The sequence below is a fragment of the Eucalyptus grandis genome, chromosome 8 (genome assembly GCF_016545825.1).
Source record: "Eucalyptus grandis isolate ANBG69807.140 chromosome 8, ASM1654582v1, whole genome shotgun sequence".
Classification (NCBI taxonomy): Eukaryota; Viridiplantae; Streptophyta; class Magnoliopsida; order Myrtales; family Myrtaceae; genus Eucalyptus; species Eucalyptus grandis.
In genome coordinates this window covers 59,221,336-59,245,388 of record NC_052619.1, presented here as the reverse complement: position 1 = coordinate 59,245,388, position 24,053 = coordinate 59,221,336, and the positions used below count along the sequence as shown (strand labels likewise).

Here is a 24,053-nt window from a genome sequence, read left to right as displayed (position 1 = left end):
CAATTTTAGTAAGTTAGAGAATTTAATGAGATAAAAAGTGAAACATAAAAGATTAAATTGTAGTCAACCCGTTAAGAAAAAATGTCAATTCTTTATATGAAGATACAAATGCCTTTACTCTAGATGCATAAGGCCTGATATCAAAATATAATCTTCATCCACAAGGTGCTTTCTGAGTCGTATGAAGCAATAGCTTTAAGCAAGAAGAAATCCACGGTGCGTTTTGGTGGAAGTTATCCAGGGAAATAGTTAAAGCAGAAGAAAACAAGGAACAACTTGCAAGTTAAATATATTTTTCTTCAAACTTTCTATAACATCCTGATTGATATCTTCTAAACTCATTAATAAAAAAATAGCATGAGTACAATAATTTCCAATAACACGCTTTAGGTTTCAAATTTGAGGAGAAATTGGGAACAGAGAAAATGGCAAAAACAAAAGAAAAAGGAAGAACCCCACAGAGTATGTTAAGCCCTAGCAAAAGGGAATTCCACATCGCCTGTTGTTGTTTAAATGTCTCCACACCTACCTTGCACTAACAACTTAAGCTTTTAGGGCGAGACCTCATAATCATCATTCTATTCACCACACATGAGATTAAACATAGCAAGTGTTGTAACTTTTGTACAACGTTTACTCGAGTATCATAACTCTGCAAGTCCATCTATCTTGATACATATAGATTTTGAAGCATAAAAAGTGGACAAAATTGAGCTTCTTATTCAAACGTGAGAGAAAATCTCACAAGAAAAATCAAAGCTGGTTAGGAAAATTGCGAAATGAAGATGCAAAGAATGTCAAATCTAAAGTGAAACAAGTTAGTCAATCATTGCGATGAATTAGTCAAGTCTTCGCATTGAGAGTTACCCAATTGCAGTTTTCAAAGGAAAATGATGGTAAGAGACTTTTCTCATAGACCTCGCCATGGAAAAATTATCAAAATAATGCAGGAAAAGAAGACCACAAAATATTGGGTCCAAGATGGGGACAGCTAAGTCATTCACTGCCAGTCGAGCGGTAGGTCCTGCGCTGGTCTTTCTATTATTTTTATCTTTTTACCTTTTCTCCGACTTTTTGAACACGGCGTGGATTACTTAATTAGCACCAAATCATAACATGATTTATTGAACACGCCATTGACAATTCGAAGTGGAGTTGTCAGCAAAAATTTGTTGCCCTTGTATGGAATCGAGCAAATTATTTGAGATGATTCGGTTTGGTGAAGATGTCACTTCAGCAACTCATCTTTACAGCGAAAGGCAAAATTACGAAACTTCCAAGTAAAAACCTCGAACGTTTCCCATTTGACTGAACATTTATTTGAGAACTAAAGGCAAATGGAAAGCCAGCGTCGAGATAGCAACGGAGAAGACCAGAGAATGACTGAAGACATCTCAAATTTCTAAAGGGTGGGCCCAATCTGCCCATGACCATCTGTAAAATATGGGTTTTGACCCAGTCAAAATATAAAAAAAGAAAAAAGAAAAAAGGTAGAAGCTTCAACAGAGAGAGAGAGAGGAATCGAGAGTCGAGAGTTTTCGGGAGAGAGGGAAAAGAGGAGAGAGAGAGAGTGGAAGAAAAGAAAGAAAGAAAGAAAAAAGGGAAAAAGAAAGAAAAGGAGGAGATAAAAGGGAAAGAGAGAAGGGGAGAGAGAGGACCGCAGAGAGCTCGAACACAGAAAGAAGAAGAAAGAGAGAGAAAGAAGGAGAAGAAGAAGAGAAAGAAAAAGAGGGGTTTCGCGTATTCTCGTCATGGGAGCCTCGCCAAGCCACGTTAACTACGTAACGCAACGCTCGGTAAGCACTCGTGCTCCCCCTTCGTTCAATCGGAGTAATTTTGGAGCTAGGACTTGAAATTCGGAATTTTGGAAAAATCAAGTGGCGAAGTACGATTTTTGAGTCATTGAGCTGCGTATTATTGTAGAAATGATAGCTTGGGATGTTGTGAAGCTGTAGAATTTTATGGATTGTGATTTGAGCTCACGGTTTGCTCGAAACAAAATTTTGAAATTTATCACGCGTGATGAACAGTGCACGACCAGAACTTCAAGGCTATATTTTGTTGATTTTCAGCTTGATTTCGGGTTGGCTAAATTGGGGTTCTTTGTAGTATGTTGGTCGGGCTTTCCATTGATTATAAGTACGCTTTAAATGGAGTTCGGTGGAGAAAATTATGGCATGATGAAGTTTCGTGCTCGCACTTCGTGCTAAGGACGGCTTTGAGTAATTGTTTTGGTTGAGTGATTTATTAGCGCGTAGATGTCGTTTTATCGATAAATAAACATAATTTAGTTGAGTCGTTAGTTGGAGAGTGGCATATTACCTGGTTTTAATATCGTTTTCGATTTATTAATAGGAATATGAGTGCATTGGCTCAAGTAACTACGTAGGTTGATTTTCGACTTTTCCAGGTGAGTGGTGCTATCTCTTCTAAGAATTTATAAGCTCATGATTTCAAAATGATAAAGATTTAATATTTTATAAGTTATAAATAAGCATGTTTATTGCATAAAAGTTGGATTGGGTATTTACTAAGTTTTGATATTTGAAAATAGTGCGAGAACTTTTTATGAATATATATTCTATTTGATGAACAGAGTTGAGAAATATTACATGTTTTGGGTTTGTGAAACCATTTCACGAAAAGCTCGACTTTGATATGATTTATGTAAGGTTATATAGATATTGATTTGTGATAAGCTTTTTTTGAAATGTATTTAATTTGAAATTGATTTATGAGACGGGTCTTGAAACTATTTGATAATGTTTTATAAAAAGTATTTCGGGAGGATAAGTTAAATTGCGAAATCTTTTCGTGATATATGAAATGTTTTATGGATTTGGTTTGAGAATTATGGATGATGTTGTTCTGGATTGATGTGGGTGCTCAATATCACTGTGAGCCCAAGCGAGGAGCTTGTGGGTATACGCATACTATTCTAGGATATCCTTGTGGGCCGAGCCACCGGCTAATAATAGGTGGAGACCTTACCAAGGAGAGAATCTTGGTCGCCTCGTCACTAGGCGTTGTATCGTGACCATGGTTTGATATTGAGCAATGAATTGGTCAATGAAGTGGACCATTGACATCTAATATAAGTTGAGTCGATGGAATGGACCATCGACGTGTAATTTGAGATTAGTCGTTGGAATAGACCATTGACATGTAATTTGATATTAGTCGTTGGAATTGACCATCGACATGTAATTTCATTAGATTATCGATGTGTGGTTTGATGAGATTAATCAATGGAATAGACGATTGATATATGTTTTATGAGATTGACCAATGGGTTAGACCATTGGCATTCGCCTATTATTATCTTAAATATTTTTGCTTTAAACATATTGTGTTAAAGTAAGAAATGTTATATTTTAGCCTTGAAGGTTTGTTAAATTTCTGGTTTGGTGTGGTATGAGATTAACTAATGGAATAAACCATTGGCGTGTGAATTAATGAGATTGATCGGTGAATTAGACATTGATGTTTATTTCGATGTTATTATGAAATAATTATTGCTATAAATATAGCTATGTTGAAGCGTATGTAACTTATTCTTTTTACTGTATGTTTGTCATATCATAGATTTGAGTTAAAAGAGTTGTAGTTTGATTTTGTAAATATGCATAGTGGGTGCTCGATCCGCTTAGAAGAGATACACTACTCATTGAGCTGTGGTTGCTCACCCCTCTATTTTCCAATCTTTTTCAGGTTCCTCGACTAACGATGAGTAGGTACGAGAGCGATATGGATGTGGGGACTTTTAAGAGTTGGATTTTGGGAGCTTTGAGGCTGCGTCCTTTGGGTAGAAGGACGGCCGTGTCATCCCCCATTCTTGATGGTTTTGGGGTGTGACACCATCACTCTATGGACTCAAAGTATGACGTCTCAAGCACCCAACATTTTCTCAAAATAAAAAATTTGCACTATCATAGGGAGACTTCGTCGAACAGCTGAGCTCAAAGTCCATTTGGATTTTCGGATCCTTTCTTTCGATTTCAAACAGTACCAAGTAATCTTGCTATATCCTCTTTTCTTCTTGAGTAAGCTTTGATCTCATGAGATCAATGAGCAAGAGAAATGACGAGAATCCATGATATCTGTTTGGTTGAGAAGCTTGCCATGTTTGTCGAGCAAGAGGTGAATCTATTGAAAGGGGTACGTGGAGAAATTGAACTCATTAGAGATGAATTTGAGCGCATGAAAGCCTTCTTAAAGCACGCTGAGTCATCGAAAGACGATGACCCCGAGTTGAAGGTATGGGTGAAACAAGTCAGGGATGTTGCATATGATGTGGAGGATATTCTAGATGAATTCACGCTCAACTTGGCAAGAGATCATGGAGATGGGGTCATGAGGTACCTCCACAAGATCAAGCTATCCATAAACAACTTGAAAGAGCGCCATCATCTCTCCTCCAAAATAACAGACATCAGGACAAAAGTTCTCAACATTAGTGAAGGGCATCGACGATACCATTTCAAGTCGTATTGCACGGAGCAAAGTACGAGCGCATCCATTGGAGGCACCTCATGGCACAATCTTAGGGAGGACACTTTTCCAGTCGAGGAAGATGAATTGGTGGGGATTGATCAGCCAAGAGAAGAGCTTATTAAGTGGCTTGTTGACGGAGAACCCGGACTTGAAGTTGTATCAATATTAGGGATGGGGGGTTCAGGGAAGACCACTCTGGCAGAAAGAGTGTACGACAATCACCAAGTAAAAGCTTACTTCCAAAGCCATGCATGGATTAGTGTCTCGCAATCCTATAAGATTCAAAATATTTTGAGAGACATGATCGAACAACTTCATGGAGAAATTGAGCAACGAGCCCCACAAGGAATAGAATCCGCGAATAGCGTGAGGCTCAAACAAATATTGAAAGACTTTTTGCGCCATAAAAGATATATCATTGTTCTAGATGATGTATGGAACTTGGAAGCACTAGAAGGTATAAAAAGTGCAATGCCCAATGGCAGTTGCAATAGCAGAATAATAATCACTACTCGCATGGCTGATATTGCTACTTTCTCATCCAACCAATCAAAAGTTTATAGCCGTAAGCCCTTGTCTCCAGAAGAATCATGGTCCTTATTTTGCAAGAAAGCCTTTCATGGGAAACTCTGTCCTCCTCACCTAAAAAACCTTTCACAACAGATTTTGAAAAAATGTGAGGGTTTGCCACTTGCTATAGTGGCAATTGGTGGTCTTCTCTTTGCAAAAGATGTCCAAGAATGGGAGATGATTTCTCATAGCCTTGCTATAGAATTAGAAAGCAATGATAGGATGCAAATTTTCAGGAAAATTCTCAGCTTGAGCTATATTGATTTGCATCATAACTTGAAAAGTTGCTTTTTGTACTTGGGTTTATTTCCAGAGGATCACGTGATTGAGTGTATGACACTCATTCGTTTGTGGATTGCAGAAGGATTTATTGAGGAAAGAGAACATATGACACGGGAGGAGGTTGCTCAAAGATACCTGAACGAGCTTATAAACAGAAATTTGGTGCAAATTGCGGAAACAAATTTAGAAGGAGGGCTACAAACTTGTAGGGTACATGACCTAATGCGTGAAAGTATCCTTTCTAAGTTAAAGGATGAAAACTTTGTTTCGTTTTTTCATTTGCATCTGAGGAGAAAGTAGAATTGCACGACAGAGTTCAACGTCTGTCAATCCAATACACCAGCGCAACAACGCATTGAACCAACTAAATCTCCCTAGCCTACGCTCTCTGCTCATTTTTCAGTCAAGAACATCGTCTAGCATAGATGAGCAATTCTTCCCAACTAGCTCTAAGCTACTGAGGGTTTTAGATTTGGGAGGATCATGCCTTCATAAGTTCCCCCAACAAATACTAGTTTTTGTCCACTTGAAGTATCTGAGTTTGAGAAGGAGCAACGTGTGCATCATTCCTAGGTCAATTGTGAAACTCCAAAATTTGGAGACTTTGGATCTTAAACAAACATTTGTATCTAAGATGCCTGTGGAAATAACCAAGCTCAAGAAACTACAACATCTTTTGGTGTACAGTGATGCACGGAAATCACAACTTATGTACCCTTTGGCATTAGAAAGGGATTTTCAGCTCCCAATGGCATTGGAGCACTTGACATCATTGCAGAACTTATGCTGTGTAAAAGCTAGTGGTGGTCGAAGCAAGAATACAATGCAAGAGCTAGGAGAGTTAAGTCGACTAAGGAGGCTGGGTGTAAGGGACCTGAAGAAAGATGATGCAAAGGAACTATGCCACTCCATTGAGAAGATGACCAACCTTCAATCGTTATATGTGAATGCGGAAAGCGAGTATGACATTATGGATTTGGATTTTCTATCTTCAGCTCCCCCATTCCTTCGAGCTCTACATATTGGAGGATGTCTGAAGAAGCTGCCCCATTGGCTTCCTTTGTTGACCAATCTGACTAAATTGCGTTTGGCATGGACCAAATTGAAATCTAGCCCACTTATCGCTCTCCAAAATTTGCCCAATCTTGTGGAGCTTTATCTAAGTAATGCCTTTGATGGGAAAACATTGGTTCTTGGAGATAAAGGGTTCCCAAAGCTCAAGAAGTTATTCTTTGCCAATCTGAAAAATCTTAGATTTGCGTTGATGAATGGTCAAGCAATGCCTTGCCTTCAGAGTCTCATCATTGTTGGATGCAGGCACTTGGACTGGCAATCATTACTAGTTGTCATCCGTGGCCTTGCGAACCTGAAGCATCTCCAATTCTATGAGATGCCAGAAGAATTTGCTCTTGCGTTCTATCCGTACAGTCATAACAGAATAAGGAAGGGTATTCTACAAAAGCACTATGAGGAGGTGATGGAACGTAACCCAAAAGTTTACTTCTTCTGGTGGAAAGAGGATCACAGGGAGCGACATGATCTTAGCCTCGATTCTTATGAAGTCATCAAGGGTAGGGTGATGAGCTGCATTGAGGTTATTCCTAAAGTTTCGTAGATCATAATGATGTATTGGCCCCTGCTAGTCCCTTGGTCTATCATTGATCCTAGAGCACCATCGTCGCAAGAAAGAAGATCCTCCGGTGCTTTTATGGTTGCTACCATTATCAATATATTTATCTAGACCTTTCAGTACTTTTATCATTCAAGTTACTACCCTCAAATACCTGGTGCTATCTTCTTCTATTTCTTCTTCTCGTTTGTCGCCATGGTCTTTTTAGTGATCATTACATGTATTTCTTATTTTTCCACATTTGTAGTAATATCTTGACCAAGTCAAGAGTGATGGAGCCCGAAGAAATAAAAAGAAAAATTCAAGTTTTGAAAAGTCAAAAAAAGAGAATAGGTAAAAGGGGCGCTCGGCTCATTTTAACCGAGAGCTCGCACGGCAAACAGGAAGAAGGGAAAGGAAAAGGGAGAAAGAACAAGGAAAAAAGAGAGAGAGAGGGTTTTGCGTATTGGTGCGAAGGACGTCTCGCCAAGTCAATTCAACTTCTTATTGCAATGTCCTGTAAGTGGTTAATTTTGAAGTTAGATCGTAAATTCGGAATTATGTGAGAATCAAGCTGCAAAGTCCAATTTTTGAGTTGTCGAGCTATGAAATTTTATGGAAATGGTAGTTTATGGTGTTATGGAGCCGTGGATTTTGACAAGATTTGTTTTGGCACAATGGTTTAATCGGAGTGAGAATTTTGGGATTTCATGTTCAAGTTCTGCGTTGCGAACATATTGAATAATCACTTTGGATGAGTGATTTGTTAATGCATAGGAGTTGCTTCATTAGTATTGAAATTTAGCGTAGCCAATGGGTCACTGGATAATGATTTACTCGATTTGATGTTATTTCTTGCTTGTTTGATAGGATTGTGAGTTCGACAATTCAAATAATGTTTATTGTTTGATCATAGGCACTCCTAGATGAGTGATACTATATTTTCTTTGAATTTATAAAACGCATGTTCCGAAAATACTACAGGATTATATATCATATGAATTACAAAATGACATTATTATATATCTTCATTCTGTACAGTAATAGCAAAGCTATAAGGGAGAGTATTATGCAAGAGTGCTATGAGGAGGTGATGGGACGTACCCAAAGTTTACTTCCTTTGGTGGAAGAGGATTATTGGGAGTGATATGATCTTAGCCCCTATTGCTATAATGTCATCAAGCCTACAGTGATGAGCCACAATGAGGTCCTTCCTAAAATTTCATAGATCATAGTGATGCTAGGGCCCTGTGAGTCCCTTTGGTCCGTCACGGATTCCTGGAGGCCTATCAACACAAGGAAGAGATCCTCATATATTTTTATGCTTTCTTCCATTATTAATATTTTTATTTGGGACCTTTCATTTCTTTTATCTTTGAATTTATTGTCCTCGTGTCCCTCAGTGCTGTCTTCTTCTTCTTCTTCTTGTTATCTCATATAGTGATCAATACATTAGTTTTTTATTTTCTGCATTCGTTGGATGAACTTTGATTTTGTTTTAGCCTAAATGGAAGCGAAAGAGTGATTTGACTAAAGAAATGAAAAGAATTACAATTTTCCTCTTGAAAAAATGACATGTTAGGGATGTGCAGATGAAAAAATAGACAGAGGATTCACAAATGTGAAAAAATGAAATAACAATCAAAGGTTCACCGAACGTGTAGGGTTTCGTGTTATTTCTCCTAAATTCATGCACAGAACTTTTAATCTTTCTAATACTTGAATAAATTCTTAGTATGCCACTTTTTACAAATTAATTTTTCATCCAAATAATATGTGCCCAAAAATTTGGTACAGGATAAATCTATGAAACATATTAATGGACTTGCAAAATACAGATATGCTAGAAATTGATGTACGATACATTAACAAAAATCCTTAGATTAGGCAAAATCGAAATTTCAAATTAGAAAGTTATGCAATTGAAAGGGAATGCAGACAGCCCCAAAAGTAAAGTGTAAATTCATTAGTATCTTTGTAATAAAGAGCAAAAAGATGTTTTAGTTGGGTGTCTTCTATTATTATGGATTAGGGATAAGTGCATTGAAAGTCCTCAAATTTATTATGAAAATGCAATTAAGTCCTAAAACTTTCAAAAAGTGCAATTAAGACCTAAAACTTGTCATAAAGTGCAATTAAGTCCTAAAAAACTTTCAAAAAGTACAATTAAGTCCCAAAACTTATCAAAGTGGTTCAATCTAAGTCCTTCCATTAATTGCACTTTTTGAAAGTTTTAGGATTTCACTTTTGATTTATTACACTTTTTAAAAGTTTTGTGACTCAATTGCATTTTCATGATAAGTTTTAGGACTTCTAATGCACTTATCCCTATGGATTATTTAATCTTGAGTTGCCTCTTCACATGGATTTCAATTACAACACTCAATCATGAAAATTTATTGCATGCTCTTTCAATTCATGCTTTATTTCGCACAACATATTATTTAAACATTCTAACACTCGTCTCATGTAAATTAGACTGTGACTTAAGACTCAATATAAAAATATATAATAAGGGAGGTAAACAATGACTTGAAAAGATTTGAAGTCAAAACTCTGGCTCTTATACCATAAGTTTAAGTTATCATATGAAAATATAATTTAATATTTAAATATTCTAACAAACACTGTACCTTGAAATAACACGTATTGTTGCTACAAGATTGGGATTATATATATAGTTTTTGCCATATTTCAGTATGAATATACGTTCTTCTGCAAAATTGAATAGAGGACACAATCAAACTTTCTTTAATGAAAAACAGAGCCAGGCAAGTGCTACATGTACTCCCAGTTTCAATTGTACTATTTTCGTTTATACAGTAATAAAGCACCAAAATTGACTTCTCAACCTTTTGTTAATTGCAAATAATTCAGACGCATCTCGAGAATTTAATAAAGCCGGACATCAAGACTGCATTCCTGGTAGCTAATTTCCCCCCCTCCACAATTTCTCAATCACTTGAGTAGAAAGTGTTCGCTTTGCGATTTAACACCTCCTGTCTTTCCCAAGCCTGACGTCAAAATATAGTCATATTCTCCTGCGATTAATAGCTTGCTGAGATACAAGATGAATGTCATGTCATTCTCTAATAATTTAAACTCACGAATTGCTCAGTAAGCAGTTCAACCATTTATTGGGAAGCAATTTTTCCCTTTTGTACTATGTAATGTTTTAGCAAGACTAAAAATTTTGTCGATCAGAGATAACCATCACAAGTCAGGCACCCGTTGAGAGCTTCTGGTCGGTCTATTGTTTTGCCTAAGATTCTGGAAATGAATTAAACCACATGATAAGCAGGACAAATTCTTTATCAACTTTAGCTCCATGTGAAGGAGACTACAAAAATTGCTTTCGTTCATTCAATAACCATCCACCATTAGCACAAAGGCTTGATTCTCTACAAAAGAAGGTAGCGGAATCCAAATCTTCTGCAACTTAATTTACATCCTCAATTGAAGGCAGACCATCTTCATAAAAACATTACAAGTAAATTATGTGCCTTCTCTACTCTTATCCTTTATTCTCTCCAAATATCAAGAAAAGATTCAAAAGAAAAGGACCAAAAGAGTTCTTAAGCCACTAGTATCTATCTCCTGTCTCAGATTCTTAAATAAGCCTAAGTTTATACAATAAGCACAGATGATAGAATTAACAACAGAGTTGCTGAAATTCTGGGGGTAGAAGAAGCTACTGTCACTTGCTGGGGCAGAGACTCATGTGACCACTTAATAACTACAGAGTCGTGCCAAAAATAATGCTTGGTATATTTTTGGAGTCGTATTCATCCGAGGAATCTTGAGTCTGTTGCCTTAGACAAATGCAATGCAAACTTGGTCATCTCTCTCTCAAGAAAATTATACACATCAGTGGCATTATTGATAGGCAACATTTAAGGTGAGATACATGAACCTTTTTTAAACGTGAGATCATGCAAGTCCACAGTCTTTCCTCCACTCAGGATCCAAGGATGTCTGATCAGTAAAACAGAGCAAGAGGAATACCATAAGAGAGGAAGTTCCCTAGATTAAGACGATTGCTCAATCTCCATATTCATCACACTTGTTCTCATCAAAAAAGATGTCCTATGATTTTGGTTCTTTGAAAACTGAGTGGCAGCAGCTCGTGCACCAGCTATGGCGGCACTGAGACTCAGATGATTTTCCTGGGGTCACTTCATTTAGATTCAGAGACATGTAGTAATAGGGAACCTGGCTTCAATGAAAAAAGATCGCGTGGATTTGGAAGTGGAAACTTCAGAGGCAGTGGACTTTCCACTTTAGTAAGTCCTCTGGCCGCAGCTTCATACATCTGGAAAAGTGCTTTTGTCAGGAAATGTGCAATGTCATGCATAAGATGATAATTTATGTAGCCAAATCCTTTACCTTCTTTTCCAAGTTGTAGATCTTCTGGTACGCTCGCATCTCAAATGGAATAACTAATTTTCATATTACTTAAAAATATATCAACAAAGTCGAGTTAGTGTCAGAAATACATAAATGCTAAACAAACTTATGTGAGAACAAAGTATCAATTGAGTATATGACAGATTTACAAACATGTGGCTGTTCACAGAGCCAGCAATAATCCGTTTGTGCTTCCAGCCTTACGTGTAACTACAAATGTTAACATGTTCAGCTTAATTTGTGAAATCAGATAGGTAATCAAGAAACAAAGCAAGCAAAAGATCAGGGTATCCCACCCCCTTCAGGCACCCCGTTCCAGCACGCTAGTTCTTCAGCTCGGACACAGCCAACCACTTCAACACACCTGTTTCATAGGCAAAACATTCCAATTGTCAATGCATTTGTTGAACCAGTTCTATGATGCAGAATCTACCGTTAGAAACTCTACCCAACAAAGAGCTTAGATAAGACAGAAATTCATGCACGTGAAATGGAGCGATAAAAGCATCCATATGTCTACACATTTTTCTATCAAACCATACATCGAACTGCTATTCAGCTGAGATTTCCATCAAAGGATGATTTGACTTCTCAAGAACTTGTAAATAGGAGCTTAGATGCTCTTTCAAGACAAATAAGTTGAAGAATGTTACTCAGTTGCAGCATGGATTGAAGTAAATCGAAGCTCTCCCTTTGAATACCTAGTAGTCTTGAGACGGTATAGTGATCACAGAACTTAATTTGAGTAATCTCATTCATCGCATATATCTCCCTGTAGAACTCCTCCATGGCTTTGACAGTAGATTCATCTGAAACTTTGCTGGCAGCATGGAACCAAAGGCAGCCTTCACAAATGATGTGCTATACAGTTGAAGATAAAAAGAAAAAGAAAAGAAAGGGAAAACCAATTCAAATCTTCTTCAACAAGACATTAACAGTGCATTGGCTCCATTAATTATTGCAGCAGAGTGATACGTATTTTTACGGAACAGAAAACCTGATATGCACACCAAACAGCACTCTCTGCTGGATGCTTTACATGTCACTAAAGCAGCAATTCTCTCCTAAATGCAATTTTAATCATGATGCAGTTTTCTCAAATGTAATAAATATCCCAGTATCCTTGATAGATTCAGAAAAATGGGGCGAAAAGGAAATCCCCAAATCAGCTCAACACCAAGCAATTTAACACGCGGGATCTGCCCCGGCACGATGCAATCCGGCCCTGCAGCTTCGACCACCGCTCCAATCCCCAATCCGCTCCCGATCGGGTCAGGATGCTGCTGCCACAACACACGCCCCAAATGAATCCGAAGCTCGAACGGGAATTCCGAATTCAACTCGACAGAACCTTCGAAACCACCTCCATGACAAGAGAGTAACGCCCTCCAGGGCACGTCCTTCTGGAGTGGAGCGCCTTTCCTAGACATCTTTTCATACGGGTGCACGCGCGCGCGGGGACTAGACGGACGTGCCCGATAACTTATCACTGGCGCAAACGGTTGTTAGGCCAGGATCCGAGCCCATGGGCGTCGCGGACTAACCAGGTCATAGATTGAATTGCCAAGCACAATTAGCTTTTAAGGCCGCCGCCGCCGCCCTCTACGGAAATTTTTTTCTTGTTTATGTCCAGGAACTCATAACCTATTTATCCTGACGATTAATGAATGAAATGCTCCGTTTCAAGAAAAGAAAAAAAAAAAAATCGTGCATGGCATCAATTTATTGGTTCTCAAGAAAATCCTTGGTAAGAGCTGTGAATAGGGCCTGTGGAGAATCACGATCGATTTTGTTTTCAATTTCAATCAGACATAAAAGGGACTTTAGAGAAAATGACATTAATCTTTCCTGAACCACGTAGATTATATAAAAATCAAACCCATCTCTATTTTTATGAACCAAAAAAAAAAAAAAAAATCCAATTGACTAAGGAGGCTCAAGATAAGACCTCCACAATTAATGATTCAGATGATACTAACTAGTAGGTTATAAACAGTAGCCTGCCCGCTTGTGCCTTAGCCAACAATGTCGACCGCACGCAAAAATTACGCTTTTTTTTTCTCGATGCAATAGAAATCGAACGTCGAAAATAAGCGAGAGGTTTGCTTCTAACGCTCGCACATCGAGAGCAACCGAAGCAAACTTGCACCAACGCGAGGCCATTTCCACAATCCACCGATGAAACGGTTCTTCGGGGAATTCGCCGGATCGTCATGGAATCGCAAACAAATACGTCTCGAACATCAATCAAAAGCCTTTTTTTCTTACTCGTGCGGCGACAAATTAAAGCAACAGATTCCAAAATTCAAATCAATTTCCGAAAATAACTCAAAATATCCTAAATGAATTTCCAACTGTTCCTCAACTTCAGAAAGGCCCTGCAACATAGATTTGGTCATGCCGTGACTTGAGATAATGCCGGATATTGGTCTATTTAGCACCGTGGTGAATCGGTGCCAACAGACCGAGCCAAATCAGTAGTAGCTTATGGCTACATCGCAAGCGTAGAACTTCTATAATAACTCAGCTATATAGATCAATATGATGAATGGCTATGATCATATTGGTCTATTGAGTCTATTTAAGAATATTTTTGTTATATGATAATGAAAAGAAATCTAGAGTGAGCCTAGTGTTGAGGTTGGACTACCAAACTATCTTGTCTTAGCAAAATCAGCTGACAATTTGTTTGGTAAAGAAGATAAAAATGCAGCTCCAATTTTCTATGAAGTTTTAAAAACCAATTTACTAAAAAACTATGTTTCAAGGATTTTTGACAGTCGTTGGTTTGCCATCCTCTGTGTTAGCTGGGTTCACTCCTATGTGAAGGAGGCCCAATGAGTTACAAGCCCAAAAAGGGCTTGAGCTCATATGATAAGTTATATGAGGAAATAGGATTTATTATTATCTATATAAAGTGATAGCCGCAAAATGAAATAGTAACAAGAGAAAAAGAGAAAGCAAAAAATCTAGGGTTTTGGGCAATATCTAATTTACATGAAGCTGGTATCGGAGGTCGATTCGTAGTCCGATTAAGCTGAAATTTTGTCAATGGCGCAATTTTATCGAATCTGAACGGTTTTATTTTCATTTGAAGCTCCCTACATCAGGTTTTTCGTGGATTGATCAAAACCTGCGTTTTTAGTCAGATTTATCCTTGATCTCTTGTGAAATTCATGTGTATTGCCGAGAATTATGTTCTTGAGGTCTTTGCTACTATATACCTCTAGTATTTGCTAGAAAAGAACAATTTTGTTGATAGTGAAGAATTTCGGGTGGACTCCAATCCCGTGGTTTTTGATCTCCTCACATCGAAGAGATTTTCCACATAAAAAAATCGTCTTGTGTTCACATGATTGCTATTTATTTTACTGTACTATATTGATTCCTATTAGGTTTACACAAGAGAGGAGATTATTTTATTCCGCTGCATTGATTCGATATTGTTCGAATTATTATTGTGCTCCCATCAGAGTGGTATCAAAGCAACTAGTTATTGCTTGATTTTTCTGCCTTGTGTTAAACAATGGAAACAAATACAAGTAGAATGGTTACATTGAATGATTCGAATTATCATATTTGGAAATGGAAGATCTTTTATATGTGAAAGATTTTTATTTGCACATATTTGCCGAGGAGAAACCAAAGAATAAAACCGATGCTGAATGGTCTATATTTCATCGTCAAGTGTGTAGTAATATTAGGCAGTGGGTGATTGATAATGTTATGAACCATATTATTGAAGAAACACATGCACGCAGTTTATGGGATAAGCTCAAACAGTTATATGCTCGAAAGACTAGGAATAATAAGTTATTTTTTATAAAACATATGATGGCTCTGAGATATCAAGATGGTACTTGTTTGACTGATCATTTAAATTCTTTTCAATGAATTATAAATCAATTGGCTGCGATAGGAATCAAGTTTGATAATAAGATACAAGCATTATGATTGCTTGGTACTTTGCCGGACTCCTGGGAGACGTTTTAAACATCTTTGTCTAATTCTGCCCCTGATGGTACGATTACCATGAATTTTGCCAAGAGTAGACAGATGAGAAGGAAGACACAAGGATCGTCCTCTTCACATTCTGATGCCTTGGTTGTTGAGAAAATGGGAAGAAGTAAGTCTTGAGGTCCAAGAAATAGAGATAAAAGTCGAGAAAAAAACAGAGGTAAGTATAATAAATTTGATAATGTTGAGTGCCATTATTGTCATCAGAAGGGACATATTCAGAGGTTTTGTCGCCAATTAAAAAGGGAGAAACAAAATGAGAAAAGTAAAGAGAAGAAAAGTGATAATGACATGATGACAATCGTGTCGCTGCACTTAAAGAAGACTTTCTCATTATTTTTTATGGTGATGTGGTGAATTTTGTATCTCATGAGACCAGTTGGGTAATTGATAGTGGTGCATCCGTTCATGCTACGTCTCATAGGGATTTCTTTACATCATACAAGTCAGGTGACTTCGGATCTGTGAAGATGGGAAACAATGGACTAGCTCAAGCTGTAGGCATCGGTGATGTGTGCCTAGAAACAAGCAATGGCACAAGGTTAGTATTAAATAATGTTAAACATATACCTGATATCTACTTAAATTTGATTTCTACAGGCAAGTTGGATGATGAGGGGTATTGCAACACCTTCCGTAATGGTCAATGGAAGCTCACCAAAGGTTCTCTTGTTGTGGCTAGAGGTGAAAAATATTCTTCGTTGTACATTATGCGAGGCAAAGTTGTCCACAAACAAAATTAATGCAGTACAATGAAGATGCAACTGAATTATGGCATAAGAGGCTCGGTCACATCGGTGAGAAGGGTTTGTCAATATTGGCCAAGAAGAAGCTCCTTTCGGATTGAAAAGTTTAGCGCTAAAGAAGTGTGCTTACTGTTTAGCAGGAAAACAAAATAGAGTTGCATTTAAAAACTCCCCTCCTTCAAGAAAGTCAGGTATATTGGATTTAGTGCATTCTGATATTTGCGGTCCTATGAAAACAAAATCACTTGGTGGCTCTCTTTACTTTGTTACCTTCGTAGATGATTTTTCAATGAAAATTTGGATTCATACCTTGAAAACTAAAGATCAAGTGTTAGATGTTTTTAAGCAATTTCAGGCTTCAGTTGAGAGACAGACTATAAAGAAATTGAAATGTATCAGAACTGATAACGGGGGAGAGTATATTGGACCTTTCGATAAATATTGCAGACAACAAGATATTCGACATTAAAAGACACCTCCCAAGACGCCTCAGTTAAATGGCTTAGCTAAGAGAATGAACAGAACACTGGTTGAAAGGGTAAGATGCTTACTTTCACAGTCAAAGCTACCTGGATCCTTTTGGGGTGAGGCTTTAAGTACAGTTATGCATGTATTAAATCTCACTCCATGCATTCCTTTAGAGTTTGATGTTCCTAATAGAGTTTATGATTATTTGCTTGTCTTTGGGTGCAAAGCATTTGTTCATATTTCTAAAGATGAGAGGTCTAAACTTGATGTGAAAACACGATAGTGCATATTTATTGGTTATAGACAGGATATGCTTAGCTACAAATTTTATAATCCGGTTAAAAAGAAAACTGTAAGAAGCAAAGACATTGTGTTTATGGAAGATCAAACAATAAAAGATATTAAGAAAGCATAGACGATTTCAGCACCACAGGTTAGTGATAATCTAGTTGATTTGGATCAAATTCCTCTTACAAATATTCCTACACGGGTTGATGAAGAGCAGCAAGAAGTCAATGTTCCAAATAACACACATGTTCCTGAACATGTTGAAATAGATAATACTATTCCTGAATCAGAGGCTCAATTAGATGTTCCACTGGATGTTCCAGTCTAGAGATCCGTTAGAGACCGATGACCTTCCACCAGGTAGTCTGAAGATGAGTATGCATTATTGATTGATGCAGGTAAATCAGAGTGTTATGCAGAAGCAATAGAAGATGAGTACAAAAGCAATTGGTTTGATGCTATGCGAGATGAGATGTAATCACTTTATAATAATCATACTTTTGAGTTGGTGAAGTTACCTAAAGGTAAAAGAGCTTTGAAGAACAAGTGAGTATATAGGTTGAAGCAAGATGAACATACTTCACAATCATGGTACAAAGCTAGATTGGTTATTAAGAGATTCAGTAAGAGAAAGGGTATTGATTTTGATTATATATTTTATCCGATAGTGAAAATGTCTTCTATCCATGTGGCTAGGCTTGGCAGCTACCCTAGACTTGGAAATTGAGCAAATGGATGTTAAAACAACCTTCCTACATGGTGACTTGGAGGAAGAGATATACATAGAACAACCTGGGGGTTTCAAAGTGAAAGGGAAAGAGGATTATGTGTGCAAATTGAAGAAAAGTCTCTATGGCCTAAAACAAGCACCGATGTAGTGGTACAAAAAGTTTACGTCGGTTATGACAGAACAAGGCTATAAGAAGACTTCTTCAGATAACTGTATGTTTGTCCAAAAATTTTCTGATGATGACTTTATTATTCTCTTGCTTTATGTTGATGATATGCTGATTGTTGGTAGGAATGCTTCAAGAATTGAGTTATTGAAGAAACAGTTGAGCAAGTCTTTTGCCATGAAAGACTTCGCCCGGCGAAGCAGATTCTTGGCATTAGAATTACCCGAGACAGAGATGTTAAGAAGTTGTTTTTGTTGTAAGAGAAATATATCGAGAAGATCCTTCAGAAATTTTACATGGACAATGCTAAAGTGGTTAGTACTCCTCTTGCTGCTCACTTTAAGTTAAATATGAAGCAAAGTCCTATGACTAATAAAGAGAAGAAAGATATGGAAAGTGTTCCATATGCTTCAGCTGTAGGAAGCTTAATGTATGCAATGGAATGTACACGCCCAGACTTGGCCCACGCAGTTGGCGTTGTAAGTCGTTATTTGTCAAATCTAAGCAGAGAGCACTGGAATGTAGTGAAGTGGATTATGAGGTATCTTCAAGGAACTTCAAATTTGAAACTCAGTTTCGGGACCAGGAAACTTGAGTTAGTTAGATACACAGATTCCAACTTGGCAGGAGATATTGATACTCGTAAATCTACTTCTGGTTATTTGATTTCTTTTGCGGGTGGAACTGTGTCATGGAAGCCAAGATTGCATAAGTGTGTTGCACTTTCTACAACCGAAGCTAAATTTATTTTAGCCACCGAAACTAGTAAAGAGATGCTATGGATGAAAAAGTTCTTAGAAGAACTTGGGTTCAAGCAAAAGAGGTATGCACTATTTTGTGATAATCAAAGCGCAATTCATCTTGGTAAGACTTTATCTTTTTATTCTAGATCGAAACATATTGATGTTAGATATCATTGGATAAGAGATATTTTAGATGAAAAGCTGTTAGAACTTGAAAAAATTCATACGGATCATAATGGCTCTGATCTAATGACGAAGACTCTACCAAGAGAAAAGCTTGAACATTGCCAATTGAGAGCAGGGATGGTGAATCCCTCCACATTGTCGTGAGGGAGAGATTTGTTAGTTGGGTTCACTCCTATGTAAAGGAGGTCCAATGAGTTGCAAGCCTAAAAAGGACTTGAGCCCATATAATAAGTTATATGAGAAAATATGGTTTCTCACTATTTATATAAAGCAATAGCCACAAAAGGAAATAATAACAAAAGAAAAAGAGAAATCAGAAAATCTAGGGTTTTTGGTAATATCCAATTTACATCAAGCTGGCGTCGGAGGTCGATTCATGATCTCGATTGAGCTGAAATTTTGTCAGCATGTTCGTGACGCAATTTTATCGAATCTGAACTGTTTAATTTTTGTTTGAAGCTCCCTACATCAAGTTTTTCGTAGATTAATCAAAACTTGCGTTTTTTGTCAGATTTATCATTGATCTCTTGTGAAATTCATGTGTATTGCCAAGAATTATGTTCTTGAGTTCTTTGCTACTATGTACCTCTAGTATTTGCTAAAGAAGAACAATTTTGTTGATAGTGAAGAATTTCGGATGGACTCAAGTCCCGTGGTTTTTAATCTTCTCACATCAATGAGGTTTTCCACGTAAAAAAATCGTCTTGTGTTCGCGTGATTGGTATTTATTTTACTGTACTATATCAATTCCTATTATGTTTACACAATAAGAGAGATTATTTTATTCCGCTGCATTGATTCAATATTGTTCGAATTATTACTGTTCTCCCATCACTCTGCGCCTCTAGGAACCGTGATTATGTTGATTTCGGGGAACCTACGTAGAGCCAGGAGGGTTTAAGGGTCCAGGGGTTGCTCCTTATGCCACTTATGCAATTTGACGCAATAGTTGACCGCCATTAAGAGAAAGACTTAACAATTTCTGTAAGTTAGAAAACTTAATCACATTAAAGTCGTTGAGAAAATGTCGAACTTTTTTTTCCGGGAAAGCAGAGACACAATTTTTCCTGGGATACTTAAATCACACAAGTTGTTTTTTGTAGTTGCAAGAAGGCAATGAGGTTAACAGAGAAGAATTCCATGGTGCGTTTCGGCGAAAGTCGTCGACAAGGCATCTGTCTCGCCCACTTCCCCTTAATCTCGCGTTTTCTGTTGACTGGACTGTGAGTTGACTAGTCTCGCAAGAGTAGAAAATTGCCAATTCCCATTTGTCGGCCGGAATCATGAAAGCAACAGTGCAATATAAAATTCTGCCACTAAGGTCCAATTAAATGCGACTGGCTTGACTTGGCAGTTTGATAAGCCGTCGCAATCGGTGCTGTGTCATTGGAGTTTTGAAGTCATTGGAAGACCCCGCCGAATGGACGAGCTCAAATCCCATTTAGATGTTCATTCGAAAGGATTCTTTCTTTTGGTCTCAAACGATACTAGCAAACTACTATAACTTATTTTCTTCTTGCCTGAGTTTTGATCTCGTGAGATTAGTGAGCAAGAGAGAAATAGAAAAATCTGCAATGTCCCTTTTGGTTGAGAAGCTTGCTATGTTCATTGAGAAAGAGGTGAATTTATGGAAAGGGATGTGTGGATAAATTGAACTCATCATAAATGAATTTGAGCGCATGAAGGCCTTCTTGGAACTTGCCAAGTCATTGAAAGACAATGACCCTGAGTCGAAGGTATGAGCGAAACAAGTCAACAATGTTGCATATGATGTGAAGGATATTCCGGATGAATTCACCATCCACTTGGCAAGAGATTATGGAGATTGAGCTATCCATAGACAACTTGAAAGAGCGTCGTCATCTCTCCTCCAAAATAATAGGTATCAAGGCAAGAGTCATCCGCATGGCGAAGGGCATTGGCAATACTATTTCCAATCATATCGCACAGAGCAAAGTGCTAGCACATCCACTAGAGGCACCTCATGGTGCGATCTCAGGGAGGACGCTTTTCTAGTCGAGGAAGGTGAACTAGTGGGGATTGACAAGCCGAGTGAAGAGATTATTAAGTGGCTTGTTGACGAAGCACCCGGACTCTAAGTTGTATCAATCTTAGGGATGGGTGGTTTAGGGAAGACCACTCTGGTTAGATGAGTTTACAACAATCAACAAGTAAAAGCCTACTTCCAGAACCATGCATGGATCAATGTCTCCCAATCCCATAAGATTGAGGATACTTTGAGGGACATGATTGTATAATTTTGTGGAGAAATTTAGTAATCGATCCCTAAAGGAATAGAAAACATGAGAAGCACAAGTCTCAAGCAAATAGTGAAAAAGTTTTTGCAGCAAAAGAGGTACGTCATTGTTCTATATGATGAATGGGACAAGGAAGCATTAGAACGTATAAAAAATGCAATGCCCAATGGCAATTTCTCTAGCCGAATATTAACCACGACTCGCACAGCTAACATTGCTACTTCGTCATTCAACTTAAGGGTAAGCATGGTCCGAGTTGGTTTCTAAGCTGCTTGTGGAGATAACCAAGCTCAAGAAATTACAATATCTATTGATGTGCAGTTATACTGGAATGATAACCTTAGGTTTTTTTAAGGGCTGTTTAACTCCCCTGGGCATTAGAGTGCTAGTATCATTGCAAAAATTGATCTGTATAAAAGCTAGAGGTGGTCAGAGTAAGATAAAAATGCAAGAGCAAGGAGAGTTACTTGAACTAATGAGATGGGTGTAATGGACCTTAAGATAGATGATGTAAAAGAACTATGCCACTCCCTTGAGAAGATGACCAACCTTCGGATACTAAGTGTGACAGCAGAAAGTGAGGCTAAAGTTATTGATTTAGGTTTTCTATCTTCACTCCCCTTCTCTTTCGGATCCTAAATATCAATGGATGTCAAAAGAAGCTGCCTTGTTGGCTTCCTCCAATGAATAATCTGGCCAAAATGAGTTTGTCATGGACTAGATTGAAATCTAACCCCCCAATTTCTGTGTAGAATTTACCTAATCTTGTGGAGCTTAGTCTAATGGATGCCTTTAATGGGGAAATAATGATTTATGAAGATAGAGGGTTCCCAAAGCTCAAGAATTTGTTCCTCGTCCATCTAAAAAATCTAAGATTTGTGTCGATGAATGGTCAAGCAATGCCTTGCCTTCATAGTCTCTTCATTAGCAGATGCAAACACTTAGACTAGCAATCATTAGTGGGTGCGATCCACAGCCTCATTCTCCTCAAGCATCTCTGATTCCATGAGATTCCAGAAGAATTTGATCTTGTGTTCTATCAATATAGCAGGAGCAGAATAAGGGAGGGTATTCTGCAAAAGTACTAGTTGGAAGGGCATTACTAGGTACAATATGATCTTAGCCTTGATTCCTATAATGCCATCAAGGATGGGATGATGAATCGAGTTGAGGTTCTTCCTAAAGTTTCGTAGATCAAACCGGTGTTATTAGGCCCTACCAGTCCACTTGGTCCATCATTGATCCCTAGAGGACCCTCATCACGAGAAAGAAGATCCTCTCATGCTTTTATGATTTCTTCCATTATCAATATTTTTATCAAAACGTTTCAATACTTTTATGTGCGAAATTAGTCTTAGATCCTAGGAGCTATCTTGTTCTTGTTGTTGTTATCTTATTTAGTGATGAGTACATTTGCTTCTTATTTTCTACATTTGTTGTATGAACTTTGATTTTGTTTTAGCCTTTTACAACCTATGATTTTCAAAGTAATAGGTCGAGCTAGGCAAGGGGCTAGCAACAATCAACGTGCGAGAGCGGGGCTAGTGGCAAGCGAACAGCGTGCAGGAATGGGGCAACCGCAAGCAACAAGCGGGAGCAAGGCGAGCATCGAGTGTTGCTCTGAAGAGGGTTTTTAAATTTCTAATTGGGGCTTTATTCTTTTTGGATTTACTTGGCAAAGATAAAAGAGAAACAAGAGAACATAACAGAATGCTAGAGGAGGAGGACTCATTAACACCATTAACGTTAAGTTAGAGTTATAGACTTTAGAATAGATAAAAGAATATTATTACAACATATTAAATATATAACGTGTATAATATATAATATATACAAGGTTGGTCCGGGTTACACCAATCATAAACTCTCAAGATCGAGGATCAACATGCACAATGCAGAGTTCAATGGTCCCGAGACCAAGGATCGATTCAATCTCCCTAGGAATCGGACCAAGACCAGTAGGATTGAGCCGGTCCAAGGTCAGGTCAGGGTCAACCCTAAACCAATGCTCATCCCTAATTCAACCAATCAAAAGTTTATAAACTTAAGCCCCCATCTCCAAAAGAATCATGGTCCTTATTCTACAAGAAAGCCTTCTATGGGAATCCCTGTCCTCCTCACCTAGAACACCTTTCTCAACAGATTTTGAAAAAATGCGAGAGTTTGCCACTTGCCATAAAGGCAACTGGTGGTCTTCTCTTTGCAAAAGATGCCCAAGAATGGGAGATAATTTTTAGTAGCCTTGTCATGGAACTAGAAAGCAATGACAAGATGCAAAATTTTAGGAGAATCCTCAACTTGAGCTACAATGGTTTGCATTATAACTTGAAAAGCTGCTTTTTGTACTTGGGAGTATTTCCAGAGGATCATGTGATTGAGTGTGTGAGACTCATCCGTCTGTGGATTGTAGAAGAACTTGTTGAGGAAAGAGAAGGGATGACACAGGAGGAGATTGCTGAGAGATACCTGAAGGAGCTTATAAATAGAAGTTTGGTGCAAATTGCAAAAACAATTTCATTTGGAAGGCTAAGACGCTACGGGGTACATGACCTAATGTGTGTAAGTATCCTTTCTAGGCTAAGGGGTGAAAACTCTGTTTCTTTCGCATTTGAGCAAAAAAAAAAAAATGCATGAAAAAGTTCGGTGTCTATCAGCCTAATACACTTGCAACATTGCACTAAACCAGCTAAATCTCCCCTACCTATACTCTCTGCATATTTTTGAGTAATTCTTCCCACTTGGCTCTAAGATGTTGAGGGTGTTAAATCTGAGTGGTTCATCCCTTCACAAGTTCTCCCCATAGATACTAGTTATGTTCCACTTGAATTATCTAAGTTTGAGAGGGACCAACGTGTGCATCATTCCTAGGTTAATTAGGAAACTCCAAAATTTGAAGACTATAGATCTTAAACACACATTGGTTTATGGGCTTCTTGTGGAGATAACCAAGCTCAAGAAATTACAATATCTGTTGATGTGTAGTTATACCGGAATGATAACCTTAGGTTTTTTTAAGGGATGTTTAGCTCCCCTGGGCATTGGAGTGCTAGTATCATTGTAGAAATTGACCTGTATAAAAGCTAGAGGTG

The 24,053-nt window shown here is 37.9% G+C and overlaps 2 protein-coding genes and 1 pseudogene across 2 annotated transcripts; 2 read left to right on the top strand and 1 right to left on the bottom strand.

Moving 5' to 3' along the window:
• Window positions 1–1,625: 1,625 nt before the first annotated feature.
• LOC104417600 (disease resistance protein RPM1) lies at window positions 1,626–5,646 on the top strand. The gene is made up of 3 exons (XM_018861304.2): window positions 1,626–1,796; window positions 2,356–2,410; window positions 3,712–5,646. The coding sequence occupies exon 3, from the start codon at window positions 4,081–4,083 to the stop codon at window positions 5,644–5,646; it is 1,566 nt and encodes a 521-aa protein (XP_018716849.2). The 5' UTR covers window positions 1,626–1,796; window positions 2,356–2,410; window positions 3,712–4,080.
• Window positions 5,647–5,676: 30 nt separating this feature from the next.
• On the top strand, window positions 5,677–8,423 carry LOC120287538 (disease resistance protein PIK6-NP-like). The gene is made up of 2 exons (XM_039300357.1): window positions 5,677–6,917; window positions 7,997–8,423. The coding sequence occupies exons 1-2, from the start codon at window positions 5,981–5,983 to the stop codon at window positions 8,011–8,013; spliced, it is 954 nt and encodes a 317-aa protein (XP_039156291.1). The 5' UTR covers window positions 5,677–5,980; the 3' UTR covers window positions 8,014–8,423.
• Window positions 8,424–10,983: 2,560 nt separating this feature from the next.
• Window positions 10,984–12,792, bottom strand: LOC120287406 (annotated as a pseudogene).
• Window positions 12,793–24,053: the final 11,261 nt, after the last annotated feature.

What these genes read in the sequence shown, in the direction of transcription:
- LOC120287538 (XM_039300357.1), top strand. Translation starts at nt 5,981, where the DNA reads ATGCCTGTGGAAATAACCAAGCTCAAGAAACTACAACATCTTTTGGTG.
- LOC104417600 (XM_018861304.2), top strand. Translation starts at nt 4,081, where the DNA reads ATGACGAGAATCCATGATATCTGTTTGGTTGAGAAGCTTGCCATGTTT.